Genomic DNA, 15,762 nt, shown 5'->3' with positions numbered 1-15,762 from the left:
TAGAGATAAAGCAAACAATGGCACGTCAATTTTTTGTTGGAGGTAATTTCAAAGCCAACGGTACCAAATCCAGTATTACTCAAATTGTTGAAAACTTAAACACTCAAGATTTGCCCAAGGAAGTTGAGGTTGTTGTCTGTCCTCCTTCCTTGTACATTGACTTGGTAGTCAAAGAGAACAAACAGCCAACTGTTCAAGTAGGTGCACAAAACGTTTTCAACAAGCCATGTGGTGCTTTCACTGGAGAATTGTGTGCTGAGCAAATTCTTGATGCTGGTGCTAAATGGACCTTAACCGGTCACTCGGAAAGAAGAACCATTATCAAGGAAAGCGATGAGTTCATTGCTGAAAAAACCAAGTACGCATTGGATCACGGTTTGAGCGTTATCTTGTGTATCGGTGAAACCTTGGAAGAGAGAAAGAGCGGTATTACCTTGCAGGTATGTGCTAGACAGTTGGATGCTGTTTCCAAAATTGTTTCCGACTGGTCTAAGGTTGTTGTTGCTTACGAGCCAGTCTGGGCTATTGGTACTGGTTTAGCTGCTACTCCAGATGACGCACAAGAGACTCACAAGGAAATCAGAGAACACTTGGTTAAGACAATCGGTAAGGATCAAGCCGAAGCTACCAGAATTTTATATGGTGGTTCAGTCAATGGTAAGAACGCCGTTGAATTCAAAGACAAACCAGACATTGATGGGTTCTTGGTTGGTGGTGCTTCATTGAAACCAGAATTTGTCAACATCATCAAGTCAAGATTATAGGTAAAGTAGCTAGCTAGCTTGTTTCTAGTTTTATATTGCGTTTATTGACGTTAGCATGTTGGCTTTGACCTGCAAAGAGTCAAAGTCTATATACTGGTTTAATTTTTGATAAATACCTAACAAGTGATTCAAGTATTCTTCTCGTTTGTTTTGAATGAAAAGCTTGTCTACGTAAATATCGCTTTCTGTCAAGATTTGACGGGCATCTAATTCATTGATCAATAATTTTAAAGATTCTTCTCTTTCGCCATTGATCCAATTGGAAAATGAAAAGAATAGCTTATCTCGAGGATACGTTCTTATCCATAACTTAGCTTGGTCTATTGAGCCGGTGTAAGAATGTAGGAGCACTCGTAGTAATGGGTATTTTTTCACCTCATCAAATAATGCTCCATGCGCTTTCACGCAATGTATTGACACTTGTTTCTGTACCCTATTGGCAAAATCCAACTGGTGCCTGAATATCTCCTTCTGGTGAGCCAAGGTCACTTTTGATGGTGAGAGCTTCTCCTCTTTTTCTGGTTGTTCTTTTTCTAGTTGTTGTTCCTTTTCTTCTTCTTTACAGTTGGGGTTGCCCAAAAAACCGGTTTTAGGGACTCGGAACAACTTGTCCAAACCGATTTCTCCAATACCGTACTTTTGTAAATCGTATTTTGCAACGAGTTCTAAAATCCTATTAAACCGTTCAAGTAGACTCAATGGCTCGGGGAGTTGTGATAACAACTCTTTTGTTGGAGGCGGTTTCAATACCAGATTGTAATGATCTATTTTACTTGGTTTTTCGGACCCCAAGTAGAACAAATGACTAAACCAAGGATGAACACCAAAATATGGCACTATAAGGTTTTTCTCCTTCAAATTCTCTAATAGAATATCCATGCATTCAAGATCTATATGCTGAGTAGTCATCAAGTGGAAAAAGTATTTTGAAGAATTGCTATTGTTTAGAATAGCGGCAAATTTGTGTGCATCTTCAAAGGTTGCTTCCGGGTGGAAATGGCAGTGGCTATCTGACAAGTCAATCAATGGTTTCTCCTCCATGTATTTGCAATATAGCTTGCGTCACAAACCTATTGAAAAGTTTGTATAAATGAAATATCCATCTTTGTATACTTTCTCGTATACTTTCTCGTATACTTTGCTTTTCTTTTTTTTTCCTTACGCTTTTAAGGGGCTTTAAATGGTGGCCCCTCAATTGATAATAAAAAGCAAACCCGTAAGACCTTTAATTTGTAGGGGTCAGCTCTAATCGAGGTTCACGAGACCCCCAACTTGCAAGTAGGGGTCAGCTCTAAAATCGAGGTTCACGAGACCTCCAACTTGCAAGTAGGGGTCAGCTCTCAACTTATTTAAAGCTTCACATTGGAAAATTATATAGTCTTAACCTATAATACACCAACTATCAACCCTAATCTGTCCGCCACTATTCTTCTACCTCACTTAGTAGCTTGTTTCAACACTATTGAGCAAAGCGAGATAGTGACACTCAGTAGCTTGTTTCAACACTATTGAGCAGAGCCTTATTACAACACTATCTCGCTCTGCTCGATAGTGTTGTTCGACATTTCAACGCCGATTTCCTGGATAAACCCGTCCATTAAAACCACCAACTTTTTTCTTCCTTCCCTAACTCCACCCCGTTTGTCTTAACCAACCTTCTACACACTTATAACTAGGTCAAAGTATGTCTTCTAACTCAAATAAAGCAAAACTCAACTGTGGGAATCATTTTACAATTTTCAATCAGCAGAAAAAAAAAAGCGGCTTATAGAAAATGAAAACAAAAGGATTTGAAAAGCTGCTATTACTTTCTTTTGCCCATCCGAAACAAAATACCAAGTATCACGAGTCCCTATAGGGAGTATCACATATATGGTGAGACCAATATTTAATTCCTACTCGACTATTTTATAGATATTTGCTGATTTTTCGAGCACAAGCACAAGCACAAGCACAATTCCCCCCCCCCCGGACCCGACCCCTTTTTATTATATACAGCGCGATGACAGAACTGATGACTGCTATTAAACTACCTGTCTCGCTACCCTTCCCAGTAATAATCTCCTCGATACTATGTAAACAGGGAGACTCGATCGAGAAACACAAGGAGATCTTCAATTATAAGTACTGGACCTACCAGGACGATCCTCACTCAAAAGAGGAGCCTCCCAAAAAAATTCGTGTTGAATGTATAGGCACTTTTGAAAGCCCTATTGAAGGCGAGGTTAAAAAAATAAACGTAAGGGCCAATGAGGAGATCACTCATAGCGATATCGATATCTTGCATATAAAGGAAGCCTGTGCCCACACGGTGCAGTATGGTGGTCTCTGCGCGTTATGCGGCAAATCCCTTGACGAGGAAAAAGATTATTCCGGCTACGATTATGAAGAGAGGGCTACTATTGCCATGTCTCATGACAACACCGATTTGAAGATAAGCTTTGATGAAGCAGCAAAGATCGAACACGGTACAACCGACAGGTTGAACAATGAGAAGAAATTAATTTTAGTTGTTGATTTGGATCAGACTGTGATTCATGCAACCGTTGATCCTACAGTTGGAGAATGGCAGCTGGATCCCTCAAACCCAAACTACCCGGCGGTGAAAGATGTCAAAACTTTTTGCTTGGAGGAGGATCCAGTTGTTCCTGCAGGTTGGACGGGTCCAAAATTAGCACCAACAAAATGTTGGTACTATGTCAAGGTACGTCCCGGTCTAGCTGAGTTTTTGGAAAAAATGGATGAGAAATATGAGATGCATATATATACTATGGCGACAAGGAATTATGCTTTGGAGATTGCTAAAATTATAGATCCCGATGGCAAATATTTTGGTGATAGGATATTGAGTCGTGATGAGAGCGGATCTTTAACCCATAAGAATTTAAAGAGATTGTTCCCTGTTGATCAATCAATGGTTGTGATTATCGATGATAGAGGAGACGTGTGGCAGTGGGAAAGCAATTTGATCAAAGTAGTACCATATGACTTTTTTGTTGGTATTGGCGATATCAATTCAAGTTTCTTACCGAAAAAGAGTGGGCAGCTCACAGGGCCAATAAAGAAGAGAAAATCCATTGCCAAACTAGAAGCTGCTGCGGAATCAAAAATGAATAAAGAAAAACAAAGACAAAGACAAAGACAAAGACAACTGGGTGAAGGGAAAGAGTGTGATGGTGAAAGAGAAGGTGAAGATCAAGGTGATGATGAAAAATGTGAAGAAACAGAAGAAACAGAAGAAACAGAAGTAATAGGAGGAATAGGAGGAACAGGAGGAACAGAAGGAACAGAAGGAAGAGAAGGAGACAGAGACAAAGATGAAGACCTAGAAGGGGAAGGTTACACTGCAGACACTGAAGCTAAGCCTGATGTGCCAGCGAATCCCGTTGATAGAATTCTTGAGTTGGGCGGCGGCGAAGATAATACGAATCTTCTACTAGCACAGTCACTCACGCGAAATCAATCTATTGAGCAACAACAGCACGACCGACCATTGGCTAAGCTACAGCATGACCTCGAGCAGATGCACGAAAAACATTCAGATGGAAGCAAATCGGTTGAGTCGCTGGATGATGCAGATGATAGCGATGAAGAGGATAATTTATTGTATGATGATGACAATGAACTCATTGCATTGAATAAGGTACTACAAGATGTGCATCGGGCATATTATGAAATTTTTGATAAGAATTTGGACCCAAAGCCTAATTTGACTGAGATAATACCCCAAATGAAGAGTAAATGTTTAGCAGGAATTACGATATTATTTTCCGGGATAATTCCTCTTGGAGTCAATTTAGATTCCGCGGATATAGTGATATGGTGTAAGCAGTTTGGTGTGAATGTTGTTAATGAAGTATACCCAGAAGTCACGCACGTTATATGCAAAGATGTCAGTGAAGACTGTGGGCCTACATTCAAGGCGAGAGCAGCGCTTAAATTGTATGGTGATTCTATAAAGATGGTTAATCCCGATTGGTTATTTTCTTGTTTGAGCACATGGAGTAAAGTTGATGAAAAGGATTATTTGATAGCAACTAGTAATCCAAAATTGTGGGCTGTAAAAGAAAGTGAAGTTGACCGTTATAAAAAGAGACTAGAGGAAGCAAGGTCGTCATTTTCATCATCATCATCATCAATTGGAGGGAATGGAGAAAATGAAGGGCAAAAACTAGGGTTGATTAACTCTTTTGAAGATTACAATTTAGATGAAGCCAATCAGGAAGTTGATGATTTCTTAGCTGGATTAAGCGAAGATGAAGAAGAAGGTGATGATGATGATGATGATGATGATGATGAAGGAGAAGACGAAGAAGGCGGTGTTGGTAAAGAAGGAAAAGACGAAGAAGATGGTGGTAAAGAAGGAAAAGACTCGAATGGATTGAAAACAAGCATAGTCAGTGAAAACGATGGAAATATGGACCTTGAAGAAAAAGATAATAAAGAGGAAAATGAGGAAACCAGCATAAATAATCATGATTCATTTATCAAAGATATTTACAACAAAAAGAGGAAAGTGATGAGCAATGAAGAACTCGATACTAAAAAACAAAAAACTGAAAATATACCAGAGCTCAATGATGAGTTAGACGATTTGGAGCAAGAACTCTTAGATGGATTCAACGATTTAGAAGATTGAAGGAAAATATCAAGGGAAGTTGTTTTGTTGTTATTTTTTTTTCTGATATTATTTAATCATTGATGTGTAATAAATAAGCCCCTACTGTAATTGTAAAAAAAAACAAAAAAAAAAGTGGTACTGAAAAAGAGGAGGAATGGTGATTTTTGAAAAAAAAAAGGAGGAAATGGTGAATTTTGAAAAAAGTGGTGCAAAGAGATACAGGATGTTATCTATAACATCTATTGATGGTTTTTGGTTTGTAGAGAAAAGTTTCTTCTCTATAAGCAAATCCTGATAACAGATCAAGGAGATGAAGATGGCTTGCTTTTTGATGAACAAAAAAAAAAATTTAAATCAATAAGCATGCAACATTTCAACCAGCCTCTTTTTTTTCTTTTTTTTTTTTTAACGGTTATGAATCACATATAGGGCCGCAGTAGTAAAAGATTTCTAAATATTGATTTGCATAGCCACTACTGCTACTGCTGCTGCTACTGCTACTACTGCTGCTACTACTGCTGCTACTACTGCTGCTTCCATTTTCACCGACATTGTCACTGCCACTACTACTGCCACTGTTACTGATAAATTCTTTTTTTTTCCCCAGCCTTTTCCCGTTTAGTTGCCGACATTTCTTTTTCTTTTCCCCTGTAGACATTTCTTTTCTCCCTGTAGACATTTTCTTTTGGTGCTAAAAATAAACACACGAAAACTAATCTGATTTTGAGTAAGTTTAAGCTGATTCATTAAATCAATCACTAGTCATTCTTGTCATTCTTTGGGCACACACAATTTGTAACAAACAACAAGCTGCGGCAGGGACAAGCAGACATCACAGGCAAAGATTTTCAAAGTGACCCTCAACACTTTAACTAATCTAAGCCATGTAATGAATTTTACACTACCAACTAGTAACAACCAACATTATTGTTTCATATAAAAACTCGTGTCGTTTTGTTTTTTCTTATTCATTCGTTACAGGTAATAATAATTTTTTTTTTTTTCAGCTTATATATATATATATATTCTATAGTTAGGTAGAGCTACTACTACTCTATTATCACCTTGCTATAAGGGCTATCCACCATGTTATACGGTTGTTTCAGGTTAATACTAATATTCTTTTCTTTAGCGTGTTTAATACTTACTTGTTTTGCAGTGACTGGCTCATATGAAAATAAGTCGTATTTAACACCAACTTATTTGATTAATTTTCATTTAAACGGGTTGGACTTGAAGAAAATAATTGACGACTCTGTGGGCTCATTTGGGAAGAGACAACACCCGGATTTGAAGAGAGGAGATGTGGATTTAAAAAGAGAAGACACAACTGCAACACCTACAATTGCAATACCAACGGGTTTGGCTGCTGCTGCTACTAGTTTAATCAATCAGCCAGGATTCACTTCGAATTTAGCTAATGTCGCATCATCTGTAGGAATTTCTATCCCTTCGAGTGTCCCAACATCAACTGGAGAAATTGTCTCGACTGTTCAAGCCGCTATTGCCGACTTACTAAATAATGTGACACCTGCAGAGTTGGGTATTGCTGATGTTTATTCCACAAGTTTTTGGGGTTACTGCCGTGGTGAGAGAATCTCCAATGGTACCACCACGTTTGACAATGCGTTGGGAAGATTTATTGACCAAAACTTTGACAACTCAAAAGTCAACTATACTTGGTGCTCTCCACCAAAAGCTGGTTTTTTCTTTGATCCCGTGGAGATTTTTAAGCAGGAAATGAATAGAACAATCGATGGAGTTGCTGTTGATACACAATCTCAAGTAGTTAATCAATTATCTGCTCAATATAAAAATGAACTAAAGGTGCTTATTGGTAATCTTACAAACGAGGATTTGCATTTACCAGGTGATCTTCAAAAGAATTTAGAGACATTGAATAATCTAACATTAGCTGGATTTGCGTTGATGGTCATTGCTGCTTGCTTGTCATTTATTTCTATTATTTTCCAACTTTTGGCATTTTGCTTATCTCCAGATAGCTGTTGTCTATCCTTCTTGAATTTCATGTTTCAATTTGCAATTTTCATCATATCGATCTTGGGTGCTGCTTTAATCACTGGCTGTTATGCTTATGTTCGAAGACTAGTGAATGAGAATGTTGGTGATTTCGGAATAAAATCGTTTTTGTCGATAAATTTTTATGCGTTTGCTTGGTCTGCAGCTGTGGCCGCTCTATTGGTTGTGATATTCAACTTGTTGGGTCATTGCTGTGGATGCTTTGGAACTGGAAGGAGGAGATATAGACGGGTGGAAACAGTCGCTTATGAACATCATGGTGAAAAATATTGATAGACAGTGAACAAGAAATTAATAAATTTTGACACAATCAGCTCTCTCTCTCTCTCTCTCTCTCTCTCTTTTTCTCCGACTAACAGGATGTAAAGATGTATACCAAGTCCAATATTGCATACCTCAATCAGAGCAAGTCCATCTACACATGTATTAGAGCCCTTCTTTTCATCAAGCACTACCATTTCTATGCTGAAAAAAATGAAAAAAAAAAAAACAGTCAGATACTTTAACTGATATAAGTTTAAGCTTGTTGTTCAGATTAGATAGATTTTCTCAATTGGTAACACTCAATTGATAACATGATATGTGCCCTTTCCGGTGAGGTGGTTAAAGATCCTATAGTGTCACCAAAAAGCGGTGCGGTATTTGAACGAAGATATATTGAAAAATATGTTTCAACAAGTGGAACTGATCCCATAAATAATCAACCATTGACATTAGATGAATTAATACCAATTAAGTTGGATTCGGCACAATCACTGTCACCTCATATAGTCCCACCTAACCCGTCTGCAGCTACATCTATACCTAGCTTGTTGGCCACATTTCAAAATGAGTGGGATTCAACAGTTTTGGAAATATTCACACTCCGAAAGAATATACAGAAGTTGAAAGAGGAATTGAGCGCGGCGCTATATAGACAAGATGCTGCGATGAATGTTGCCGCAAAGGCGATACGAGAACGAGATGAAGCAAGGGAGGCCTTGGAGAAGTTGGCTCTTTCTTTAGAGGTAAAGAGTGAAGAAGAACAAGAACAAGAAGAAGAAGAAGAAGAAGTAAAAAAATTGAAGTTGAAAGATATTGAAATCGCGAGAGATGCATTGTTTAAACTACACAAGTCGCAAAAGGTGAAGTTTCCCTATGCCAGTGATAAGTTTGAAACTGTGATTCAGGACACTTTTGAAAAAGTGTTTGGAGAAAACAAAGAAGAAAAAATAGAGAATGTAAAATTAGTTTGTTTTAATAACGAAATCAAGGGAGTAGTAGGTGTAAATGGAAGTAAAGTGATATTGAATACCCTATCGAGCGGGACAAATGTATGGGACACAGGATTTGAGTCGGTTGATTTAGTATGTGTGAATAACAACAAGACTATTGCCGTTGCTTCTAAGAATAGACTAAAATTTTCCACCAGCAAAACCGAATTGAAATTGAATGAGGATCCCGAGCAAGCTCTGGAGCTGAATCTGGAAGTAGGAAGTATCACTCAAATTATAGCCCACCCTACTTTAGACCTTTTCATTGTTTTCACTCAAAAATCATGGTTCATAACTGATACTCAATCTATACTATCAAAAAATTCTGTTGCCAAGCCTTTACTGTTCCCTGCCATTCATGGTGATGGAGAGATATTTGCTGCTTTTGACGGCAACGAAGTGAAACTTTCAAGTCTTGTACAAAAGGATACTTTAGCCGTTTTCAAACCAGCTCATAAACGGTTGACTCAGTTGAGTTTTGCGTCGAATGGATATTGGTTACTTTTATTGTCAGTCACGGCTAAACTTAGCACTATACAAGTTTTTGATTTGAGAAAAGACATTGAAGCTAATAAATTAGAGTTCAACTACGTGGTTGACTCTTTCTTTATGGACCCAACTTCAAGTATGATTATTGTGAAACATGGAAACCGCTTTACCAGTTGTGTTTATCAAAAGAAGACTCGAAGTTGGAAAAATCCAGAAAAAATAGATACCCTGGAAGATAACCTACAGCTTTACTCAACTAAAAATAATGTGGAAAAAGACGGTGTAGTATATTTAATGTCATACCACTCCAAAAGTGACACTTTAAGTACATTCAAGTTGGTTAGCAAATAGCATTTTAATAGACTCTGTGGTATTTCTTATGTATATATACATTTGCTGGTATAAACTCTTTGCTTATAAATAAATAGTTGCGAAAAAAAAAAAACTATACGAGAGAAGAATTACTATAGTGAAACCGAATTTTGATGGAATCATCTCATATACATATATACATATATATCTATAGATGAACACTGTTAGTAGGGCACAATTGGACAATTTAGTACAAGATTGGCTATCAATTGATCCTAATCCCCAAACAAGGGCCGAAATCCAACAATTACAGCAAGAACAAGATTATGAGAAGCTAGTACGAAAGCTTTATCCACGAATTACTTTTGGTACTGCTGGATTGAGATCCTCTATGGAATCTGGTTTTGCTCATATGAACGATGTAACCGTGTTGCAAGCCTCTCAGGGATTAGTTCAGTTTCTTTGTACAAAGTTTGACAATCCGTCTATTGTGATTGGGTATGATCACAGATATCATTCACAAAGGTATGCTGAGCTTTTAGCAAGTGTGGCGTTAATCAAGGGCATAACTGTTTACTATTTGGGATCAGCTAAAAATCTCTCTTTGGAGTCCTTGAGATTGTCCAAGGGGGACTTTCCAAACAATAGTGATGGAGCAGCAGCAGCAGCAGATAGAGGTTATGTTCATACGCCAATTGTACCATTTGCAATTAACCAATTACATGCTTCGGGTGGAGTTATGATAACTGCATCACATAACCCAGCAATGGACAATGGCTACAAAGTGTATTATTCGAACGGATGTCAAATCATTCCTCCTATTGATCATGAAATCTCCGAGTCGATCAACGCGAACTTGAAACCATGGAGTGAGAATGTTTGGGATGTAACGGGGAATATGTCGCAAGGTTTGAAAAATGGACAACTAAAGCCATCAAGAGAAGAGATTGTAAAAAAATATGTTGATCTGGTGAAGAGTAAGTTAGTTAAGGATACGGATAAGAATCTTGGCTTTAATTTTGTATACACGCCCATGCACGGAGTTGGTTTGGAGATATTTGAGAAATGTTTACAGCTCTTTGATATTGATAAATATGAGGTTGTGTCTAAGCAGGCAGTCCCTGATCCTGCATTCCCCACTGTCAGCTTCCCCAATCCTGAGGAGAAAGGAGCATTAGATTTAGCTATTGCCACTGCCAAAAAATTGGGGTATAAATTAGTTTTAGCTAATGATCCTGATGCCGATAGGTTCAGTGTTGCAGCTGAAAACAAAAATGGTGAGTTCAAACAACTCACTGGTAATGAGATTGGGTTTTTATTTGCAATGTATGTCCTTGAGAATATTGGCAGCAGTGAAAACGATTTATCCAAAGTATGCATGTTAAATTCGACCGTTTCGTCGCAGATTTTGAAAGCCATGGCTGAAAAGGATGGATTTCATTATGCTGATACTTTAACTGGTTTCAAATGGATTGGAAACAAAGCGATAGATATGGAGAAGGAAGGATTTTTTGTACCATTTGCATTTGAAGAAGCGATTGGGTTTATGTTTAATATAGTGCATGACAAAGATGGAGTTTCTGCAGCAGTTGTCTTTTTGCAATTGTTTCAACAGTGGTTCTCAAGCGGGGAAATTGATGTCTTTGATAAATTAGAAGATGGGTATAAGAAATATGGATGGTTTAAAGATTTAAATGGATACTATCGAATAAAAGATTTGGAGGTTACGGATAGAGTGTTTGGAGAGATTAGAAAATCGTACAAGGGGCAAAACTTTCCCCAGCAAATTGGAGATTTCAAAGTGGTTTATTGGAGAGATTTGACGGTAGGTTATGACTCTTGTACTAACGATCATAAACCTACCTTATTGGTGGATGCAAAATCACAAATGATTACTGGTGTGCTTGAACCTGTTTTCGATGGAATTATGGAGAAAGATGCAAAGTTATCTGTAAGGTTCACTTGTAGAGGTTCAGGTACCGAGCCCAAATTGAAAGTATATATCGAGGGTACTTCAACAAAAAGCGAAGCAGATGCAACAAGTATTGCAGACAAGTGCTGGGAGACGTTAAAAGCAAATTGGTTTAAACCTGATTTTTACAAGTTGCAAGAGATAAAGCCATGAAAAAGTAGAAAGTAGAAAGTAGAAAGAAAAAAGAAAGGGAAGAAATAAAAATAAAGAATACGTTCCTTTTCTTTTGGTTATACTCTTTTTTAGCCTTCTGTTCTCTCTCTCTCTATCTCTCTCTCTCTCTCTATATCTCTCTCTCTCTATCTCTCTCTCTAATCAATACAATCTATCTGTTTCGTAAAATCATTACCAGTTTAGTCAATATTACTATTTCTTCATTGTGCTACCAAATAATATCTTATTAGCCTGTTTCATTTCGAATAAATAAATAAAAAAAAAATAAAAAAAAAATTTATATACTTTGGAGAAAGGAAGTAAGTTCATTTCTAGTAGAGAATTGCTTTGAGTGCCACCAACAACGTTCATATTTAGCCTGAGGCCCCATTACCAATTGATACAACGGGAGCCATGTCATTTCGCACTTTGACGCCTGAACTATACGGCTCTCAAAAGAAGTCTGATCTTCCTATGTATGTGTTTTACTTATTTGGTGCTTTTCCATATACACGGTTGTTTTTTTTGGGGTTTTATTTTTTTTTTTTTTTCATAAGTACTAACTTTTCAAGATTCAACAAGTTATCGCCAAAGAAACATTCTAATCGAATATTGTTCAAAAGGGTGTTTTATGCGTTGGTTGTGGTGTTAGTAGTTTATACCTTGTATGTCAAAATTATTCTTTCACCGAGTCCGAATCTGCCGAACTTTCTACAACAAAAGAAGAAGCAGGATGTTGTGAATGAAGATATGCAACATGATTTGGAATTTCAGCGACAGCAACAGGAAAAGGATTTGAATGATCAGGATCATGAAGTTTACCAGGTGACAAAAGATGGTGTGGAGAAGCAACAACTGGAAGGCGGTGCAGTTGACAACGGCAGCGGTAGAACCAGCGGCAGCACCAGCGGTAGCATCAGCGGCACTTTTGACGACGACGACCCGAATCAAAGCGTTGTGGAGTATTTTGACTTGAACGATTACCAAGGTTCCCCAAATGGTAATCAACAAGGTGATGTTGTTTTATTTTTGATGCCCTTGAGAAATGCTGAGCATGTTTTACCAATGGCTTTTTACAACTTGATGAATTTGACATATGATCACCTGTTGATAGATATAGCATTTTTAGTCTCTGATTGTTCACCGGATGATACCACATTGGAAACTGTTTTCAGATACTCTGTTGCTCTTCAAAATGGCACTTTAATTGATTTATTGAAACTGGAAGAGGAACTGAAACGTGGTGCTAAGGTTAAGGGGTCTAATGATTTGTATCAATCTTATATGGAACCATTATATATGGAAAGTGTGAAAAAGGCATATAGTAATCCAGAGCATCATAAGGGGTACCGAACTCCATTTAGGTCCGTCACGATTTTCAAAAAGGATTTTGGTCAGAATATAGGGCAAGGATTTAGTGATCGTCATGCAGTTAAGGTTCAAGGGATAAGAAGAAAATTGATGGGACGAGCTAGAAATTGGCTTACATCCAGTGCCTTGAAAGCCGATCATTCATGGGTGTACTGGAGAGATGTCGATATTGAAACGTGTCCCGGGAATGTTATTGAAGAATTGATGCTGCACGATTATGATGTAATGGTGCCCAATGTATGGCGCCCATTGCCTACATTTTTAGGTAATGAGCAGCCATACGATTTGAATTCATGGATCGAGTCCGATGCAGCATTGGATTTGGCCAAGACATTAGATGAAGATGATGTTATAGTTGAAGGGTATGCAGAATATCCCACCTGGCGTGCCCATTTGGCATACATCAGAGATCCAAATGGGGATCCGCGAGAAATTGTTGACCTAGATGGTGTTGGAGGGGTTTCGATATTGGCCAGAGCCAAAATATTTAAACAAGGAGTTCATTTCCCAGCATTTACATTTTTGAATCATGCTGAAACTGAGGCATTCGGTAAAATGGCAAAAACTATGGGGTTCAAGGTTGGTGGATTACCTCATTACACAATATGGCATATTTACGAACCCAGTGAGGATGATTTACAAAAGATTTCCAAATTAGAAAGAAGTCGAAGAAGAAAGCAAAAGAATTAACGTAGAGAACGAGTTAAAAAAAAATAGAGAACGAGTTTTGTAGAATAGAAAATAAAGATTGAACTGAGGGAAGAGAGAACCTACAGTGGTAAAAGAATAGGTCTGGTTTTTTCTAGTATATCAGTAGGAAGGCAGGGTTTTTTAATCCATGCAAAATATATAGTTTATATATTTTACGTTCAGAGATTGTTCACGCATCCATAGTTAATCATCACATTAGAAGAAAAAACATATTTATTTTTATGTCATTAAGCGATATTCGAACTCTAGTAACTTTGAAAAATAGGGCATTTTTCAAATTTAATACGCCGAGTATGCCAAATGGCACGAAAATTATTTCATTTGTTAATGCAATATTATTGTTATTATACAACCAGGTAACACTATTGACACTCCACTATCGAGCCAAGCGAGATAGTGGAGCAGCATTGACTAGTGACACTATTGAGCGACACTTAATGGGGAGCTAGACCTTATTTAATAAGGAAAGAATTATAGAGGTGGTAAGTCGCTTTCACTCATTAGCGATATAGTGTCGTAACTAGTCAATGTGCCCCACTGTCTCGCTCTGCTCGATAGTGTCGATTCAATGTGTGTTTATGTAAACTTTTTTTTGATTCATTTTGCAGCCAAATTTTCTACAAAAAAAAAGGACTAGACACTGTCGGTGACAGCTAATGGGTTTAGTAGATTACGTAAATTGTCTATTTAAATTTATAACTGTCTGTAATCAGAAGAAGGTCAAACAAGTTACAAACAAGAGACTTTAGAATTACAACTTTTTGCACATAGAAAATGATGAGGTGGTAAGATGATGAGGTGGTAAGATGATAAGATGATATGATGATGGGGTGATAAGATCTTGTTAAAAGCTGCAGATCAATTGAATCTTAAAATCTCCTTCCCTGAAATCCTCCTTTTTTTTTATTTTTTTGAGATTTTTTCCTTGAAACCTCCTTCCCAGTTTGTAGTAGTTGCATCAATTAGAGTAGGAGGAAAAATTACCTATTCGCAACTACGAATCTTGAATTAATAGTTGCACTAAAGAAAATTGGCAACTCAGCACAAAAAAAAAGGAAAGAAAATAGAGAGAAATGGAAGTAGAGAATTAGACGCGTGTAACCCCCCACGACAAACAAGCTGTGAACTATAGAAAAGTATTGTGTGGCTAGCTTATTTTTGGGTCTACTGTAATAATGTTGTGCTAATTTGTTACCTACAGTGTAGTCCAATGGTGTGCTAATTTGTTACCTACAGTGGGTAGTCCAATGGTGTGCTAATTTGTTACCTACAGTGTAGTCCAATGGTATGGTGGCCAGGCTATGAAAAAATGGCGCTTTTTCAGGAAATAAAAAGCAAATTTCAAATTCAAATTGTTATTACTTTACAATAAAAAGAAATGAAACGGGAAAGATTAGTTGTTTTTTTTGGGTTGAGAAACGTGCTCTAAGCTTTTACCCCTGTGCATTGACAATTTGCATTCTCTTCACTGCTCCCCGCCTGCACTCCACCTGCACTCTTACACACGAGTTTGGTTGCACATTGATCTATTAAAAGCAGGGACAGTCAATGTCGGTGTAGTCAATGTCGGTGTAGTCGATGAGAGCTAGTGTCGGATCACATCACCACATTCTTTTGAAGAGAAAAGCGTTTTGGATGTAAGATAATTGCATAGTAATATCAATAAAACAAAAAGTAAAGTGGTAATAAAAACAGGTACCATTTTATGTTGGTACCTCTTGCAAAATATCATGTCATGTCATCGGAATAATACAAGCTCTTTGTTTAGCCTAGTAGTCAATCTACACTACAATAATTTCTTAAACACTGCTTAACTATTTTTTGCACGACCGATTTTGCAAAAGTAAATTCTTTTAGCCTTACTTTTACAACTAATGCCTTATGTACTGGTTATATGCACCACGGCACAACAACAACAACAACAAAAAAAAAAAGGAAGTACGTGTTGATAAAAAGAGAGTCGACACATAAGAAATTATTTATTTCTTTCTACGTGAGCGTTTTTTTCTATTTTTTTTTCTAAAAAATTGACAATAAACGCCAACAAAAGTCGACACTGTCGAGCAGAGCGAGACA

At 37.5% G+C, this 15,762-nt stretch overlaps 7 protein-coding genes across 7 annotated transcripts; 6 read left to right on the top strand and 1 right to left on the bottom strand. All coding sequences in view use genetic code 12, as the record gives it.

Annotated features, from left to right (window-relative positions):
- Nucleotides 1-17: 17 nt before the first annotated feature.
- On the top strand, nucleotides 18-764 carry TPI1 (triose-phosphate isomerase; the record flags this gene model as incomplete). Its single annotated transcript, XM_049325773.1, has 1 exon — nucleotides 18-764. One exon carries the CDS (start codon nucleotides 18-20, stop codon nucleotides 762-764), a length of 747 nt encoding a protein of 248 aa, XP_049178629.1.
- A 30-nt stretch (nucleotides 765-794) lies between these two features.
- KGF56_004342 (putative endodeoxyribonuclease) lies at nucleotides 795-1,805 on the bottom strand (the record flags this gene model as incomplete). Its single annotated transcript, XM_049325771.1, has 1 exon — nucleotides 795-1,805. The coding sequence occupies one exon, from the start codon at nucleotides 1,803-1,805 to the stop codon at nucleotides 795-797; it is 1,011 nt and encodes a 336-aa protein (XP_049178628.1).
- A 973-nt stretch (nucleotides 1,806-2,778) lies between these two features.
- On the top strand, nucleotides 2,779-5,403 carry KGF56_004341 (protein serine/threonine phosphatase; the record flags this gene model as incomplete). The annotated part of the gene is made up of 1 exon (XM_049325770.1): nucleotides 2,779-5,403. The coding sequence occupies one exon, from the start codon at nucleotides 2,779-2,781 to the stop codon at nucleotides 5,401-5,403; it is 2,625 nt and encodes an 874-aa protein (XP_049178627.1).
- A 1,068-nt stretch (nucleotides 5,404-6,471) lies between these two features.
- Nucleotides 6,472-7,698, top strand: KGF56_004340 (uncharacterized protein; the record flags this gene model as incomplete). Its single annotated transcript, XM_049325769.1, has 1 exon — nucleotides 6,472-7,698. The coding sequence occupies one exon, from the start codon at nucleotides 6,472-6,474 to the stop codon at nucleotides 7,696-7,698; it is 1,227 nt and encodes a 408-aa protein (XP_049178626.1).
- A 302-nt stretch (nucleotides 7,699-8,000) lies between these two features.
- Nucleotides 8,001-9,518, top strand: KGF56_004339 (E3 ubiquitin-protein ligase; the record flags this gene model as incomplete). The annotated part of the gene is made up of 1 exon (XM_049325768.1): nucleotides 8,001-9,518. One exon carries the CDS (start codon nucleotides 8,001-8,003, stop codon nucleotides 9,516-9,518), a length of 1,518 nt encoding a protein of 505 aa, XP_049178625.1.
- Nucleotides 9,519-9,693: 175 nt separating this feature from the next.
- Nucleotides 9,694-11,604, top strand: KGF56_004338 (phosphoribomutase; the record flags this gene model as incomplete). Its single annotated transcript, XM_049325767.1, has 1 exon — nucleotides 9,694-11,604. One exon carries the CDS (start codon nucleotides 9,694-9,696, stop codon nucleotides 11,602-11,604), a length of 1,911 nt encoding a protein of 636 aa, XP_049178624.1.
- A 414-nt stretch (nucleotides 11,605-12,018) lies between these two features.
- VAN1 (Van1p) lies at nucleotides 12,019-13,665 on the top strand (the record flags this gene model as incomplete). The annotated part of the gene is made up of 2 exons (XM_049325766.1): nucleotides 12,019-12,080; nucleotides 12,177-13,665. 2 exons carry the CDS (start codon nucleotides 12,019-12,021, stop codon nucleotides 13,663-13,665), a joined length of 1,551 nt encoding a protein of 516 aa, XP_049178623.1.
- Between the last annotated feature and the right edge of the window lie 2,097 nt (nucleotides 13,666-15,762).

Source organism: Candida oxycetoniae (assembly GCF_023343755.2).
Source record: "Candida oxycetoniae strain CBS 10844 chromosome Unknown scaffold15, whole genome shotgun sequence".
Lineage (NCBI taxonomy): Eukaryota > Fungi > Ascomycota > Pichiomycetes > Serinales > Debaryomycetaceae > Lodderomyces > Lodderomyces oxycetoniae.
The sequence above is the reverse complement of the archived record's forward strand: the minus strand, read 5'-3'. Positions and strand labels throughout refer to the sequence as shown.